The following is a 16,846-nucleotide window of genomic DNA, read 5'->3' on the forward strand; positions in this document are numbered from 1 at the left end:
AAATGGAGATGACCAGTTTGCCCAAATTCAGTTGACAGAAATGTCCCCAATTACTTTCGTCGTGACATCCTTCGCAGAGACAACCTCAGCGAATTCTCTATCGAGGCTTGCCAAGCTCACAGCATGCACCGTCTCTGCATCGAATCCCCCCTTTTCGTAAGCAGCAACCGCATCCCGCACCAGGATGACCCCATGAACGCCCTCCCCATTGCCATCCGGTCCTCCGTCGTCTCCCAGAACCTGTAGGTTTGCCGCCATGCGGACAGTGGTGCTCACGCAATGATCTGTTGTCAGCCCGAGAACCACGAGCTGTCGGATGCCACCCGATCTAAGAATGGACTCCAGCTGAGTTCCCACAAAGCTGCTGTTGAAGTTCTTGACGAGAATCGTCTCATTGTTCAAAGGTGCCGCGAACTGCAAGGGAGAGACGGACGGCGTCGATGAGCCTTCAAGGAAGTGAGACGGATGCAGTGCGGATGTCGGAGAGCGAGAGTGGTGGTGGACGTGAATGATGGATATCGGCGTCTCAGATGATTGTGACGATGCAATTGCAGAGTTACGTTCGCGGGCTGCGCGCAGAATGCTTGCGACATTGGCTTCGAACGATGGCGTGCTGCGGGATGAACCCCAGTGCGTCGGGTGCTTGAATCCTTCTTGGATGTCCACCAAGAGGACGGCAGTCGGCGTTTCAGAGGCGTGTCGCATAGTTGTTGCTTTTCCTCCAAGATCTTTAGAAATTTGGCCACCTATCCAAGCTCTGTGTGATAATATTGAGCTCTCCAAGGTAAATAGCAGCCCGATCCCATCAAATACGTTGAAGCATTGCGCCTTGTCATCTGTCGTGGTCATCCTAAGGGCGCGCGCTAGCCTGAAATGGACACTGAGAAGAACAAATGGAACGCCTGGTGAGCGTGCGTCTCAACATCAGTCAGTTTGGCCCTATACAGTGCTCAATGTGTAAGTCTTTCCGCCGAAAATAAACTTTCTTGGGCGCAAACTTCATAGTACTGCCTTGATGGGTCAAAGGGACACCGGAAAAGCCGCGATTCTGTTGAAAGCAGTTGCCGTTGCTTGCTTTAACGTAGTAAGAGCTCTGTCCTGTACGGTAGGTCGACAACTGTCGTGAGATGAAGTACCGAGTGAAAATCAATATACGAAGAACTTGGCTACCCGGGCGGTAGTTTCAATCTGGGTAACCGGGCGGTACTCCATCGATCATCCAGCGATATGGTTAGCCGAACAAGGACTTCGTAAGTCGATTTCACAGCTGCGCGCGGGTAATCGGTAAACTTCGCGCGCGCGATCAATTGTGTGTAGAACGTTACGGTGTATGTTATTAGCTACGCGATTGAAGCTGAAAGTCAGATTGGTCGAGATTAGTGGGATTACCGCCCGGTTAGGCAGAACTACCGCGCGGATAGTAAACTCAATACGAATGAGCTACTTCGTCTGAGTCTTCCCGTTGAACGTGAATGAATCGTGGACGCAGACGTTCTCAGCGGACATTGACGACTCGGATCCCATTGTCGGCCTATGATCTGACCGTCGAATGAAGAAAAGAAGACCAGAGAGAACGTGTACGGGCAACATCTATATTTCGTGGGAATCGAAACATGCCTTTGCGGCGTTCGGTGTTCGGACAATAGCGCGCGGGCCGTCCTAGTGCTGGGTCTCCAAGTGGAACTATCCCACATCGGGCTCAGCAGATACCCCGCGTCCGACAAGAATCTCAACCATCGTCCAGACTGACCGCTGTGAAACGCGGGGAAGACGGCGGACAAGCCTCGATTCATGGTCGGCAGTCGGTGTCGGTGTGGGCGATCCCCCACCGGTTCCGGGCGGGTTTTCCGGCCCCTCCCTTGGCCGTCAGCGATATTCAAAGGCGAGGCATTGGCCGCTGAACACCAGGTTCGAAAGTCTGTTCTAACTTCAGTAGTTGCCTCTTCAAGCTCGTCGACATGCTTCTTTTGAATTTCGCGGCTGTAGGCTACGGCCTGGCGGCCATTTTTGCCGTTTTCGTTGCTCGAGTCAGTAACAAGATTCCCTTTGGATGAACTCACCGCGACGGACAGTACTAATGATGATTTGACAGATCCTGTTCACCGGCTTGACATGTTCCCTAAGCCACGTTCCTGGACCATGGTACACGAGGTTCTCACACTATGGTTTGAAGTTCCAAACTCTCACCGGCCGGCGCATGCACTATGTGCATTCTCTCCACCACCGATACGGGCCCATTGTCCGGATTTCGCCCACCGAGGTTGCCGTCGCCGACCCGGAAGGCTTCAACACGATCCACAAGATTGGCTCGGGCTTTTTGAAGGGGCCATGGTATTCAACAGTCACCGCTGGCGTCGAGCCGGGAATCTTCGCAATGGTCGATCCGAAGAAACATGCCGCGCGCCGAAAGCTCTTTGCTCGGGCGTTCACCAGTGCCTCGCTGCGCCAAAATTGGGAGCGTATTGTCCGGCAGAAAGTCGAGAGAGCTGTCGAGCGGATCAAAGCCGACGCCCTTAATGGAAAAGCCGACGTGCTGAAATGGTGGACGCTGATGACGACTGATGTCATTGCCCATCTTTCCTTTGGAGAGTCGTTCGAGATGCTGGAACTGGGAGAGGTAAGGCCGCTTTTTCATGGGACCCCTTTCGCGTCACTTACACAGAGCAGAAAAACAGTTACATCAAAGCCCTAGAATCCGTCTTCATCTTCAGCACGCTCCGCAAGGAACTGCCGCTGCTGTATTTCTTGGCACGTCTCCTCCCAATCCAGTCGGTGCAGAACATCGTGCAAGCTCAAAACATCGTGGAAGCGCATGCCGTCAGAGCCGCTGCAAACTTGCGCCAGAACGGCCACTCTGCCAACCTATTTGGCAACATGCTCGCCGAGTGCGAGGCTGGGGAGAAGTCGGACCTGACTCCCGACAAGGTCCAAGCCGAAGCCGGCAACCTTATCGTTGCTGGATCCGATACGACGTCCGTGACATTGACGTACTTGGTGTGGGTTGTACTGAGAAGGCCCGATCTACAGGCGAGGTTGGAGGAGGAGCTGGCCGGACTGGGTGACGGATTCGACGACGCCGCTTTGGAGAAGTTGCCGCTTCTCAACGCGGTGATTGATGAGACTCTTCGTCTCTATGGCGCTGCCCCAGGCAATCTTCCTCGATCAGTGCCTCCCAGCGGCGCGACATTTGGCGGCTTCTTCGTCCCTGGGGGCACCGTAGTTGAGACGCAAGCGTACACCCTTCACCGGCACCCGAACGTGTACCCCGATCCGTTGAGGTAAATCGGTTTCCTCCTGCTACATCGCATTTTTTCTGACTTCATCGCAGGTTTGATGAGAGGCGGTTCCTCGACCAGGAGTCGCTTTCGAAGCAGCAGAAGCAGCTGTTCTCGCCCTTTGGAGCCGGCACCCGCGTCTGCATCGGGCTGCACCTGGCTCGCATGGAGCTGCGACTTGCCACTGCCGTCTTCTTCCGGAACTGTCGTGGCGTGCGACTTGCAGACAACATGACGGACGATATGATGGAGATGCAGAACTTTTTCTTGATCAGCCCTGTCGGACATCACTGCGACGTTACTCTCAGGTGATTTTGGGGGAGCGAGATATGCGTCGATTGCCCAAGAGGGAAAAGCCCGGCAGGTAGTCATCTGCGATGGAAAGGGAACATTTGCCTGGAGTCTGCGATTCCATTGATGGCTCTGCTAGGTTGAATGAGCATGTAGTAAGCAAAATGGACTCATATGGCCCTCGAAAGGATTAGTGTTGCCCCTGGCGATGAAAAGTCAATGGCTTATTGTATGTGATGATAAATGATTGAGAGTCCACTCTGCTCTTGGACTCATCTTGGGCTTGTTAAGTAACAGCGTAGAAAGAAAGACAAGCAAACAATTTCATCTGAACCAGTCGGCTCCGGACCATGCAACAAAGGCAGCACAGATTATGCTGCAGGCACATGATTTCTCTGTGTCTCCCAATGAGATGGCGCCTGGGCTCGGCCATGACGTATGCAGCTTTTGTGGGCCCATGATGCAAGCAAGACGAAGGCTGGGTATTTCTTCAACTCGTCCGTCTCACATGCCACTTTCCCTGCTTTCTGTCTCTCATTAATACCAGATCATACACAAGTTCGGATCTTGACCTCAAGAACCCATATCGAAACCCCACACATATCGAAAATGCCCGTCTGGAGCTCCTCGTTCGTATCCTTCTCCTCCTCCGTCTCCGTCAACGGCAAGGAGAACAGCCAGCGGTACGCGAAGCAGACACAGCGATCGCCCGACGGCAAAACGGTCAAGACTGCTTCCCAAAAGGGCGGAGGCCCGATGTACACCGAGACCCTGCAATACGATTCCCATGGACGCCCGATCGTAGACGGCCGCGTTCTGCGGAGTGGTCCAAGAGAAGCCGGCCGCATCGAAGACGTGTCGGACCAAAAGTCATAGAGCTGATGCCACATACATCGGGAAGGAACCCAGAGGGCTGTACAGGTTGATGAAAATTTGCAACGGATTCGTGGCAATGGGAATGATGTATAATACGGCGCGCCTATAGCGCAGGTTCAATGATCACAACACGATACGATCACACACACAATTGTCATAGGAAGTGCTTGGAAACCAGACAGGTCTGGCAGGACTCAGCGAATGAGCTTCATAGTGGTCATTACTGCATTAATTACACTGACATCGCCTTCCGGCTGCCACTCCCAAAGCTACATACGCTGCCTAGATCTTGACAACAACCTTGCCAAAGTGCTTCTGGTCCCACTGGTACTGGTACGCCTCCTTCACCTCCTCGAACCCAAAGATTTTCTGGTCCACGACGGGCTTGATCTTGTTCGCGTCGATCGCCTGGTTCATCTCGTCAAACTGCTGCTTCGAGCCGACAAACAGGCCGCGGATGGTGCAGATGTTGGCCAGCGCGTCGAGCAGCGTCGGCTGGTCCTTGGGCGCGTCGCCGTGCGAGAGGAACCCGATGATGGAGATGACGCCCTCGAGCTTGACGGCCTTGAGCGACTGCGCGACGGTGCCCGGCCCGCCGACCTCGATGATGTGGTCCGCGCCCGCGCCGCCGGGCGTCAGGCCCTTGGCGACCTCGCCCCAGTTTGGCGTCTCCTTGTAGTTGATGACGTGGTGCGCGCCGAGCTTCTTAAGCTGCTCGCCCTTGGCGGCGGACGACGTCGTCGCGATGACGGTCGCGCCGGCGGCGACGGCGAACTGGATCGCGGACAGGCTGACGCCGCCGGTGCCCTGGGTGAGGACGACGTCGCCGGGCTTGAGGGCCTTGGACTGGATGCCGTAGAGGGCGTTCCAGGCGGTCAGGGGTGCGCAGGGGAGGGTGCTGGCCTCGATGGCGTTGAGGGTGGACGGAGCCTTGACGAGGCCGTGCTCCGGGAAGACGGCATACTGGCGGAGGGTGCCGTCGAGGGCGCCGCCGAGGCCGCTGCGGACGGCGAGCGGGGTGATGGGGTTGGACTGGTGGTGCTGGTTGAAGAGGGTGCAGATGTCGTCGCCCTCGGCGAGCTGGGTGACCTTGGGGCCGACGGCAAGGACGCGGCCGGCGCCGTCGGAGGCGGGGACGCGGGGGAAGCTGACGGGGAAGGGGTAGAGGCCCTGCGTGCGAGGGTGAGGTTAGTGTTGGTGTTTTGAAGTAGCGGTTCGAGACGAGAAGGGACTGACCTTGGGGATTGCGAGGTCGCGGAAGTTGAGCGAGACGGCCTCGATCTGGACGAGAACGTCGTAGTCGCCCAGTTGCGGGAGGGGAACGTCCTTCTTGAACTCGAGGGAGTCCCAGTTCTCCTTGCTGGTGCCGGTGATGGACCAGGAGTTTGTTGTCGTCGGGGCCATGGTGATAGTGTTGATGATCGTGTTACGCCGCTGGATGTTGTTCAGGGACGATGTTCTGAGACTCAATCTGTACACCAACTACTCATTGCATGAGGCGACGCCGACTTTTGAAGGCCATCTGCGAATCGTGGGGTTCGCAGCTCCCAGCTTCCAGCAGAGTCGACATGACGCAATGTTCAACTCATGCTGTCATTATGGACCCCGCGATGCGACACTGCTCGAACCGTTTTGACTGACTCGACAGCGGTCGGCCCCCTGTCGCGGCCCCGTTCCGCCCATCACTCCCGCCTTTTGGCCGGGCTGTTCGGAATTGAAGCTCGGGGATCGTGGTTGAAGAGGGGCGGCAGTTGGCGATGTCGTCTCGTCTGATTAATCCAAACTGACAGCCAGCGGGATGGGCCTGTCACGGCCTGCTTTGTGGCAGGAGGTGCCGTCAGGGCGGTGACGATCGGCTCATTTCTGCGGAGAAGATGGGCTGGTTTTGGGTGGAGGATGCGTAAAAATTCTTCGACGGCCGGCCGATCGTCTCTGGAATGGTCGTGGGGCCGGCGCTGCAGGTCCATGTGTGTGGGTTGGCGAGTTGCCGGATTATCAAGCATTGCCGATCGGGCGAAAGGGGCTTGATGTGCAGCTGCTGACAAACTGCGAATAGCTTCAGATAAGTCGTTGGGAGGGCCGAGTTGGTTGTCTCTTTGGCTTGCTTCGATAACATGCGCGATGCTGGTTGAGTATGACCATGTGGCATCTTTCCACCCAATTGCGCGCCTTGGGATTGTTTGCAGCAAGTTTGGAATAACCCGAATTGGTAGTACGAAGATTCAGAAAGATGATGGATTTTCAAAGTTTGGTGGTCATCTATCCCCTCTAAATCTAGCATGGCTTGGCTAAAATGTAGTCTTTCATCGCTCTATCATGGGCAGAGCCTTTGCACCCACACAATGTCCGTCCAACAGAGTTGCCCACATCACGATGTATATGCCGTCATTTCCGGGAGCCGTACGCAGAGCTGAGCGTCAAAGATGGTTTCCGCGTTGCACCCGAGTTGCTCGAAAAAACCAAAACATCGCGACCGCAATCCTATGGAGTTGCAAATCAAAACATTAAGATAAGGCGAGAACAAAGGACGACATAACCATGACACTCCCCCAAAATCGCAGACCCTAGGTCTACGCAGAAATTCGCTTGCTTGAATGTTTCCCATGCACCTTCATCACACTCAGGTCTAGACCCCGCTGCCACGCGCTCCACAATCAAAAGTCAATCAAGCTGCCGAGCGCTAGGAACCCGTGGTCCCGGGAAGGGAGATTGCCTCGCGGGAGCGGGTGGTCAGATTGCCAGGATCATTCACTTTCGACATGAAAGATGATTGCTCCGGGGTTTTTATTTCCAGCGTTCCAGCGCGCAGCAGCTCTCCCGCTGCCGCTGCCGCTGCCGTCCTCCTGGACTGTGCTGATCAGCGGGCGAGTTTCAGATTGACGAGCGAATATGGTCCGGCGTTTACGACGACAACATGGTCTGCATATTACTCGCCCCCTACCCGTCTCCACGAGACATGAGAAGCGTATCCGAACGGCTCGGATTAGCTGGTGAGGAGATGTTTAAAAGAAGATGTGCAGCAGCATGTAGCGTTGCCTTGGTGTGAAGGTGTCGTTTGCCCAAACACTCCTTCACATCCATCACCCACAGTCTTTACAGCTCAGAACCTCCCCCACGACAATGCAAATCACCCGGTACCTTGCCCCCGCCGTGCTGGCCACGGCCGCCGCGGCGGAGACGCAGTTCTGCGGCGCGCCGAACGACTACGAGGTGCTCATGGGCACGCCGTGGATCGTGTACTCGATGAACTACAACTACAAGTCCATCAGCGGCTCGTGCTGCACGGGGTACGCGGGCACGTCGGGCTCGGGCGACGCGCAGCGCATCGAGTGGAGCAGCGTGTGGAAGATCGACCCGACGGTGAACAAGGACGTCGTGAAGGGGTACTCGTTCATCGGGCTCACGCAGAACCTGGAGACGCGGCTGAGCGACATCGCGAGCATCCCGAGCACGTACGACTGGACCGTGTCGAACACGTCTGCTTACAAGGGTGGGTGGTGCTGTCATTGACACGAGAGATGGTGACTGACAGACGCACATAGGCAACGTGGTGTACGACTTCATGACCTCGGACACCAAGGGCGACAGCACGTCGTCGGCGGCGCAGGAGCTGATGCTCTGGCTGCGGTACGAGGGCGGGCAGGTGCCGATCGGGTGGGCGGAGGGCCCGACGGCGACGATTGACGGGCTGTACGGCAAGGACGGGTGGAAGCTATACCAGGGCAAGAACACGGACACGGGCATCACGGTGTCGTCGCTGCTGGTGCCGGAGGACAGCCAGTTTGGCGACCTGGAGAACGGCGCGTTCGAGGGGGACATCAAGGACTGGCTCGTGGCGCTGGCGAAGCAGGGCGTCTTCTCGGAGAGCACGTACGTCAACGTCGGCAACGCGGGTATGGAGCCGTACTGGGGAACTGTCACGTTCAACAACACGCTCGGCTTGAGGATCAACCTTTAGTAGGTTGGAGAGTGTATGAGGACTGATGGAGGGGGTGAGACGACTCCTGGAGAGCGAGTGTGGTATATATTCTTTCACTTATTTGTATCCTGTTTCTGTTACATCGCTGTAGATGAAGATGAAGACTCGTCAGCGTTTACTGTCTGAGTGTGATGACACCGCTCATGACCTTGGTCGCCTTCCCGCCGAGATGCAGAGTCTCCAGCTTGCGGGTGCCGTCGGCGGCGGTGGTGACGGTGGAATCAACGTAGATATTACTCCGACGGCCCATCTCGACGCCCTGGGTGATTTCGAAGCTGAGCGACTCCCCTTTCAAAACATGGATGCTGAGGTAGCTGGACAGGGCGCAGGCGGCGCTGCCTGTCGCGGGGTCCTCGAGCGTAGGCGTGATGAGGCGGGTGCGGATCTTGTGCACCTCGCGGCCGTCGACGGAATCAGTGCCGAGGCGGACAAAGTAGTAGGGCGAGATGAAGGTATCGCGCCAGCCCTCGTCCAGCAGCTCGTTCTGGCGGAAGTTGATGGGGCCGTGCTTGGCAGACCCCAAAGCCTCGAGGGAGGGCAACTCGGTGAGGGCAAAGGTCATGCCATTCACGATACTGAAGATGGGGGCGTTCTCCTCGGCAGCGGCGATCTCGCCAGTGGCATCGCTGAAGGGGCCGGGGCCGAGGCTCTTCAGGCGGTTCTGGTGCAGGCGGACGTTGTGGGGGATGGCGGCGCGGACGGAGTCGGGGCCGGTCTTTTCGAGGGCGATGGGGCCGGCTTTGGCGCGGAGCTCGGTGACGCCGCGGGGCTGCAGGAAGACGGCGGTGCCGACGGTGGGGTGGCCGGCGAAGGGCAGCTCCTCTTCGGGGGTGAAGATGTCGAAGCGGCGCGTGGTGGAGGAGGCGTCGTCGGTCTCGTGCACAAAGGTGGTCTCGGAGTAGTTGAACTCGCGGGCGATGGCCTGCTTCTGCGTCTGCGTCAGGGTCACCGAGGCTGGGATCGTGACGATGGCCAGCGGGTTGCCCTCGAAGGGCGTGTCGGTGAAGACGTCGACGGTCGTGTAGGGGAGCTCCATGTTTTGGTGTTTAGTTTATGAGTACCTTAGGTAAGTAAGGCTCAGATGACAGATTGTTGTATGAGATGATGCTTAAGATGGTGATGGTGATGGAAGGCCTCCACTGGCTTAAATGCACGTCGGCCACGCCCTTTGCGCCTTTGCATGTCATTTCACCCCTACCAGACCCCGCTGAAGATTGACTCACAGTGACTGACTCACTGGGCCGTCTCTCATGGTTCAGAGGAGTGTTCTTAAGTGGGGGCCATCCTTCAGCATGCCTTATTTACAGCCTGTTTCCACTGCTCTTCCTCCGTGTCCTCTTGTGTCCTCTGTGTGTTGTTATAGAGATGCCCTGTAACGCGTTTCATCAGGGACCATTGGGGGATGGGCATGTAGTGGGCAGCCAAGATAGGTACAATGACTGAGGTGCCAAACGAAGTCAGATGCCTGTACCAACCTACCTCAAGATAGCCTGGCGTATTCCCCATTCATGTCCGGGTGCTGTAACGGCAGGCAACATGTGCGCTATGGCTGCCATATAGACAAAAGCAATTACCTATGTGGTCGCTGGATACGCCCCCTTTTCAACACCTCAGTGAGAGTGACAAACCCTTACTTTAATCACTAATCACTAACCTTCACCGACTTCACTGAAAAGCCCCTAATCACTAACAAAGATCTCACTCACGAAAAAATCTCCCACTGCCGGAAAAGACTCCTACATATTGAATAAACACCTACCTACTCACTGCCCAGGAAGGGGAGCCCCCATGGAAAGCCCATCCATTTGTGGATTGTAGGCGTGGAACATGGACGTGGACATCGACTGTGGTTTAGGCCCCGTCTCAAGCACTAAAGAAGCTAAACGACCGGCTCCGGTCTCTGCCCGGTGTCACGAAAGGGCGGAACCGTCTGCCGTGCTCCGCCCCGGGTAACTGTCGAAAACGCCTTTTCAATCGGAGCTGCTTTTCTGCGCTCCTCAAATCCACGCCCATCACGTATGAGCCCTCGGTACAACATGCGCATAAATACCACATAACACCAGCGTCCTCGCACGCATCGTCGTTGGATCGCCACTTAAATCTGAAAATGATCATGGCCTCCGGACGAAGAAGCGTCTACTTTAACCCCCGCGCCGGCCCCCTCGGCCGCGACCTGGACACATCCGCCGTCCAGGCCTTCCACCGGCAGCTCCCCTCCTTCGCCCGCACACCCCTCGTCTCCCTCGATGCCCTTGCTCGCGACCTCGGCGTCAAAGCCGTCTTCCTCAAGGACGAGAGCAACAGGCTCGGCCTCCCCGCCTTCAAGATCCTCGGCGCATCATGGGGCACTTATCGCGCCATAACAGCCCACCTCGCCCTGCCCGCCGACATGCCTCTCGACGACGTCGCCCACGCAGCCCAGCAGAACGGCATCTCTCTCTTCGCCGCGACCGAGGGCAATCACGGCCGCGCCGTCGCCTTCATGGCCCGCATCCTCGGCGTCCCAACACACATCCACGTCCCGCGCAGCGTTAACGGCGACGCGGCGGCTCTCATCGCCTCCGAGGGCGCCCACGTCGTCGTCAGCGACTCCCACTACGATGACGCCGTCCTCGAAGCCTGGCGCGCCTCCAAGTCCGTCCCGGGCGGCCTGCTCATCCAGGACAACGCCTTTGAAGGCTACGAGCAGATCCCCGCCTGGATCGTCGAGGGCTACTCCACCCTCGTCGTCGAGGCCGAACAGCAGGTCGCCGAGCTGGGCCTCGCCCTGACGCTGATGGTCTCCCCCGTCGGCGTCGGTTCTCTCGCCCACGCCGTCGTCTCCCATTGCAAATCGGCCGGCCGCGATCACGCCGTGCTGACCGTCGAGCCCGACACCGCACCGTGTCTGTGGAAGAGCCTGCGCGCCGGCGAGCCCGTGTCGGTGCACACGTCGAGCACCATCATGGACGGCCTCAACTGCGGCACCGTCTCTCTCACGGCGTGGGCGGATCTGCGGGCTGGTGTCGACGCGAGTGCCACTGTGTCAGACTTTGAAGCGCAGCAGGGAGTCGAGTATCTCGAGACCGAGGGCGTGCAGAGCGGGCCCTGCGGCGGGGCGACTGTTGCTGCGCTCCAGCGTCTGGCGGAGGTGAGCCCGCGGCCGGCATGTCTGTCGGAGGACTCTGTTGTTGTGCTGCTCAACACCGAGGGTCCGAGGAAATACACAGCGCCTCGGGATGTGTCTGTTGATGACCCTGTCCAGTTGACACAGATCCTGACAACCATCGACTCATCTAACCCTGATCTGTCCAAGGCGTCTGGCGCAGGCGAGGCGGAGATGGCGAGCTACATCTCGGCCTGGCTGCAGCACCGCGATATCGAGGCGCACTGGCTGGAGAGCACAAAATCAGGCCGCCCGTCCGTCGTCGGTGTCCTGCGCGGCAAGGGCGGGGGCAAGTCGATCATGCTCAACGGGCACATCGACACTGTCAGCCTGGGCAGCTACTCGCCGGACCTCAATCCTCTCAGCGGCGAGTTGAAGCCAGGGGACGGCGGCAGGATCTACGGCCGCGGGTGCTTGGACATGAAGGCTGGCGTTGCCGCCGCCATGTCCGCAATGGCGCAGTTCAACTCAGGGGGGAGCTCTTCTCTCCGCGGGGACGTCATCTTGGCTGCTGTGGCCGACGAGGAGAACTTTTCCTTCGGCACCGAGGAGGTCCTCGCGGCGGGGTGGAGAGCCGACGCGGCCATCATCCCCGAACCGACGCAGCAGGAGGTTATCTTCGCGCACAAGGGCTTCCTCTGGGTTGAGATCGATGTCCTCGGCGTCGCGTCCCATGGGTCCATGCCGGATGAGGGCGTTGATGCCATCTTGCTTGCTGGAGCGGTGCAGACTGCCCTATTGGAGTACGCAAAGGGGCTGCCGTCAGATGACCGTCTGGGCAAAGCGTCGTTGCACGGCGGGCTCATCCAAGGCGGCGAGGAGCCCTCGAGCTATCCGGATAAGTGCACATTGACTGTTGAGTTTCGCACCGTTCCGTCGCAGTCGAGGGAGTCCATCCTACGTGACGTGGAAGAAATTCTCGCGGGGAAAGCATCGAGCACTCCCGAGTTCAAGTACGCCCCGCCGCGCGTGACATTTGAGCGCCCCTGTTTCGCGCTAGCTGCGGACGATGAATTTCTCACAGACTTTGTCTCCCACGTGTCGAGAGTGACCGGCAGTGTTCCTGAGCCCAGTGGCATGCCGTTCTGGTGCGATGCCGCGCTATTACATCAAGTTGGTGTTCCATCGATTGTGTATGGACCAAAGGGCTTTGGGCTTCATGGGAAGGAGGAGTGGGTTAGCGTAGAGAGTCTTCGCGAGGTTACTGCCGTGATGACAAGTGTTGTCAAGGACTTTTGCGCGTAGACGGTGATAGATACAGCAATAGACTTTAGATCGAGGTCATCATAAGAGACGGCGGCACTGCATTGGATCGGAATTCCTTCGAATGTGAGGTGAGTTCAATGCTCCTAATTTGTTCGTATCTTCTGGAACTTGATGCCGGAGGCTTTACCACACGAAGCTACTTCCAAACAGAATTCTGGTTCATCTGCAAGACATCAGTAGAAGAATGCTTCGTCGTTCTAGTGCAAATGCTTTAAGAAATCTAGAATACACTCGTTGTAATATGTATAAATGAAGATGCCATCACCGTAGTCTTACAAAATCTTACATCCCCTACCATGTCAACATTTCACCCCTCAATCTCGTCAACCTGCGCCATCCTCTTGCCACGCCTCATCTTCACACCACCACGCGCAGCCCAATATTGATCCAGCCTCTGCAACACCTCCGCCTCATTATTATACGGCTGCAGCGCCGCCATCGACTGCACCTTCTGCACAACCGCATCCGCCTGGAACGCCGCCGCCGAGACCGGCACCGCCCTCCACCTCGCCTCCATCGGGTCCGCAAACGACGTCTCATTATACCCCAAGTCCGCCAGCGCCGTCACATTAAACGCCGCCATCATCTCGTGGTCCTCGTGAATAAGGTTGTGGCAGTGGAACATGTATACACCGTCCCACGGCGCATAGTGCGCCTCCACACGGACGACCTCCCCAGCATCCAGCCACACCACGTCCTTCAGCCCAGCAGCCTCGTACGCGAGCACAGGGCGCTTCGCCTTCGTGCGGCTGAGGATACGGAAGTCGACGAGGTGCACGTGGATCGGGTGTGTCCAGCCGCCGCCGCCGTTCTCGAACTCCCAGATCTCGACGGTGCCGCGCGGGACGCGGGCCAGCACGCGGTTCGCGACGTCGCTGAAGCCGACGCCGTTGATCTGCCACTCGCCGTTGGACCGGTGGAACTTGAAGCGCCGGTCGACGCCGTCGCCCTGCCGCGGCGGGAAGGGCACGTCGCGGAGTTTGGCGGGGACGAGAGATGTGTCTGCGGCAGCGGCGGTTTTGCCCACGATGAAGCGCATCACTTGGTCTGTGAAGCCGTAGTCCTTGTCTTTGCCGACGTCTTTCTGGTTCAGCAGCGAGATGTTTTGCCCCGCGTACCCGGAAAAGTCAACGACAACCTCCCACCGCTCCGCCATGGACATAGTGAGGGTGCTCGTCGTGACGGGCCCCGTGAGCAGCCCGGCGTCCGAAGCGATGACCTGGAATGGGATATTGGCACCGCCAGTCTGGCGCCGGAAGTAGAGGATGAAGGAGCGCGAGACGGCGGCGTTGAGGAAGCGCAGGCGGTACTTGCGTGGCTCGACCTTGAAGAAGGGCCACGGCTGGCCGTTGACGTGGATCACGTCGCCCCAGAGGCTGTCGGTCTCGCCGGCGGGCGAGAAGAGTGAGCCGTCGGCGTTGTACTGCTTCGAGGACAGGACGAGGGGGATGTCGTTGACGCCGTAGCCTGTCGGGAGGCCGAGCGCGTCCTCGGCGGGGTCTTGAACGATGTAGGCGCCGGCCTGGCCAAAGTAGGCGTTGACTGCGGTCTGTGGTGGCGGGTTAGTTTAGCTCAAGGTCAGTCTGAGAGAGTCTTACAATGTCCATGGCGTGGTCATGGTACCATAGGAAGCGGGCACTCTGGCTGTTGGGATAGTAATAGTCCTTGTACTCTCCAGGCTGGATTCTGTCCTCGGCCCATCCGTCCCAAGGGGCCCTCTTCAGCAATGTTAGCCTCAAAGCCGAAGCGCAGCTTTGAATCGGGTCAACCTACCGAAGGGGATCCATGCAAATGGACAGCGCTGGGCAGCGTGGCTTTGTTGGTGAATCTCACAACCGTCTCACGACCTCTGGGGACGAGAAACGTGGGGCCAGGTGAAAGGCCGTCATAGCCCACGAGCGCAGCCGGTCCCTTATTGGGGTACACCTGCTGCTTGAAGGGCACGATGTCGACCTCGTAGTAGTCAATCTGCTTGTTGGTGACCGGGTTGGTGATTGACCTACGAAGTGTCAGAACTCGTCCGCATCACTTGTCACCTCATCAGAAACTTACATCTTGGGCTGCTTCACCGGCGGGATGGGTAACGGGAACTGGTAAAAGAACCTGTACTCAGGACTCAGCCAGTCCTTCGCCAACGACCCTTCGAAAAGAGCCATCGCGGCCACAAGGTGAGAGGCCCGGAAAAGCATCTTGGACGGGGTTTGGTAAAGATCGAAGAGACGAGAGAAGTAGGACCTTGTTTGTCACAAAACAAAACTTCACTGGTGAGCACCAAAAGATGTAATACGAGAGATGGCAATTGCGGATCTATATACGTCTGACGAGAGCCCCCTTCCCCCGCGGAGCCTCATCCAGATCCTCAGCAAGTTCGTATAACACCAATCATCACCCGAGTGGCGCCGCGTGTCTGTCTAGACTATTGCTGTTGTGCTCCCGGCCTCAGCAGTCCGAACGTGCATGCAAACGAAGAACATTCTGAGTGGTGGCTCAGACTACGGCTTTTCAACAAGATGAGAAAATATGGGCTCTTTTCGTTGGCTTTCGTTGGCAGTCGTCTGTGATCGGATGATCCCTTGGCAGTCAGCGCATCCTAAACCCAGCCGTTCCTGCAGAAACTGTGCTTCCCCGTCGAGGTTAAGGGGCAGTCTTGACCTCTCGGCGAGTCAAGCAATTGCCAAGTTTGGCACGAAGAGATGCACGGCAAACAAGCGACCCGAGGAGTCGGTTCAGCTGGCGTTGCACAGAGGCCGTGCATGCCGCTTTATTCTGGCAGTGAAGCATGATAATCAGCGCTAGAAGCAGATCACTCGGAAGGTTTCTGAGAATGTGAAGCCACCGTCACCCTTGGCATTTTGTCAGGCGGCGTGGGATGGACAGGAGAAGTGTTCGGTGCGCAGTTGCGCAAGGACTCTGCGTCGATGCGGAGGAAGAATCTAGGTGCGGCTCGAGTGCTTAAGTGTTTCTTCGCTGGCCATCTTCTCGAAAGCCACGAACCAACCGGCTGCTGCCGTGGCAACATTGGCTGCCAAGCCGCGCCGCCGGGGGCACGTTTGTTCCCCCACGGAGCTGGACTTCGGACTGCAGGTCTGAGCGCAGGGATCGAGGGGGGCCCTATTCCTTTTGCGTTATCATTTCCCCTTCTATTGGTAATTGGATAAATGTCGCTTGCCTGTATTGTTTGTTCCATGGGCCGGTCATAATATCACTCGAGAATTGGTAAACATGGCTGTACGCCGCACCATGAACAGAGCCGCCTCTGCTGTTATGTTGTCCCACAAGAAGTGATTTCCAACCGTATGGATCATCAAATTAGAACTATAAATTTGAATGAGATGCGGAAAACCAAACGTAGTATACTGACGCATTGATAGTTTATGTTTGTCGACTCCAGCAGTCTAGTTCATTTAACAACTCCAGTGCCGCAATGCTCCGCGGATGCTGTAACGATTTGGTTACGGAGTTGATCTCTTCTGTCACAACTCATTTGCTTACTTCGACTATGAGAAAAAGAATTGTACGACGACGAATTGCTAATCATAAAGTTGGCTCGGCAAAAGCGTAGCGCTGTCCAGCTGTGTGACATGGAACTGCCAGTACAGGCTACATCTTGCAGCTTTCTGTACTCAACCCTGTTCCTTGTAGTCGGCGCAGACGCGAATGCTTGTCAATTGCTTCCCGTCGAATTAGAAGATAGTTCGGAGTAACCAGTGTCAGGAAATATCATGAACGGGCGTGGGCAAGGGTAGAGCCTTCGGCAGTACCCGATGCTTATGGTAGTCCGTCAGATTACTGTCAGTGCCTCGGTATTCACCATAGACTCTGAGTGAAATCATCAACCAGAAAGTTTGACGCTACAATACCAGGGAACCCCTGTTTCGGGGTCACTGGCAGTCCTCGTGAACACCTTCTCTGCTGTCTACAAAGTGGCAGTCAGCTTGTGACAGAAAATATTTGCTGGACCCCTCTCACAGGTCTCACGAAAGGTTCTAGTACAGTCGGAACCAGGTTCGGTAG

At 57.1% G+C, this 16,846-nt stretch overlaps 7 protein-coding genes across 7 annotated transcripts; 3 read left to right on the forward strand and 4 right to left on the reverse strand.

Moving 5' to 3' along the window:
- Positions 1-27: 27 nt before the first annotated feature.
- On the reverse strand, positions 28-705 carry GCG54_00013118 (putative isochorismatase family protein; the record flags this gene model as incomplete). The annotated part of the gene is made up of 1 exon (XM_045412978.1): positions 28-705. The coding sequence occupies one exon, from the start codon at positions 703-705 to the stop codon at positions 28-30; it is 678 nt and encodes a 225-aa protein (XP_045256759.1).
- A 1,232-nt stretch (positions 706-1,937) lies between these two features.
- GCG54_00013119 (putative sterigmatocystin biosynthesis P450 monooxygenase) lies at positions 1,938-4,442 on the forward strand (the record flags this gene model as incomplete). Its single annotated transcript, XM_045412979.1, has 6 exons — positions 1,938-2,027; positions 2,093-2,617; positions 2,668-3,278; positions 3,329-3,572; positions 3,904-4,048; positions 4,114-4,442. Coding segments are annotated over 6 exons (1,944 nt in total), but the record flags the coding sequence as incomplete, so codon positions are not given.
- A 282-nt stretch (positions 4,443-4,724) lies between these two features.
- Positions 4,725-5,846, reverse strand: GCG54_00013120 (Zinc-type alcohol dehydrogenase-like protein; the record flags this gene model as incomplete). Its single annotated transcript, XM_045412980.1, has 2 exons — positions 4,725-5,612; positions 5,679-5,846. The coding sequence occupies 2 exons, from the start codon at positions 5,844-5,846 to the stop codon at positions 4,725-4,727; spliced, it is 1,056 nt and encodes a 351-aa protein (XP_045256761.1).
- A 1,686-nt stretch (positions 5,847-7,532) lies between these two features.
- GCG54_00013121 (uncharacterized protein) lies at positions 7,533-8,400 on the forward strand (the record flags this gene model as incomplete). Its single annotated transcript, XM_045412981.1, has 2 exons — positions 7,533-7,932; positions 7,985-8,400. Coding segments are annotated over 2 exons (816 nt in total), but the record flags the coding sequence as incomplete, so codon positions are not given.
- A 136-nt stretch (positions 8,401-8,536) lies between these two features.
- GCG54_00013122 (putative isomerase) lies at positions 8,537-9,457 on the reverse strand (the record flags this gene model as incomplete). Its single annotated transcript, XM_045412982.1, has 1 exon — positions 8,537-9,457. One exon carries the CDS (start codon positions 9,455-9,457, stop codon positions 8,537-8,539), a length of 921 nt encoding a protein of 306 aa, XP_045256763.1.
- A 1,077-nt stretch (positions 9,458-10,534) lies between these two features.
- GCG54_00013123 (putative metallohydrolase YodQ) lies at positions 10,535-12,811 on the forward strand (the record flags this gene model as incomplete). Its single annotated transcript, XM_045412983.1, has 1 exon — positions 10,535-12,811. The coding sequence occupies one exon, from the start codon at positions 10,535-10,537 to the stop codon at positions 12,809-12,811; it is 2,277 nt and encodes a 758-aa protein (XP_045256764.1).
- A 328-nt stretch (positions 12,812-13,139) lies between these two features.
- On the reverse strand, positions 13,140-15,021 carry GCG54_00013124 (Bilirubin oxidase; the record flags this gene model as incomplete). Its single annotated transcript, XM_045412984.1, has 4 exons — positions 13,140-14,381; positions 14,431-14,550; positions 14,606-14,831; positions 14,885-15,021. 4 exons carry the CDS (start codon positions 15,019-15,021, stop codon positions 13,140-13,142), a joined length of 1,725 nt encoding a protein of 574 aa, XP_045256765.1.
- Between the last annotated feature and the right edge of the window lie 1,825 nt (positions 15,022-16,846).

This window comes from Colletotrichum gloeosporioides, assembly GCF_011800055.1.
Source record: "Colletotrichum gloeosporioides strain Lc1 chromosome Unknown consensus_112, whole genome shotgun sequence".
NCBI classification, from domain to species: Eukaryota; Fungi; Ascomycota; class Sordariomycetes; order Glomerellales; family Glomerellaceae; genus Colletotrichum; species Colletotrichum gloeosporioides.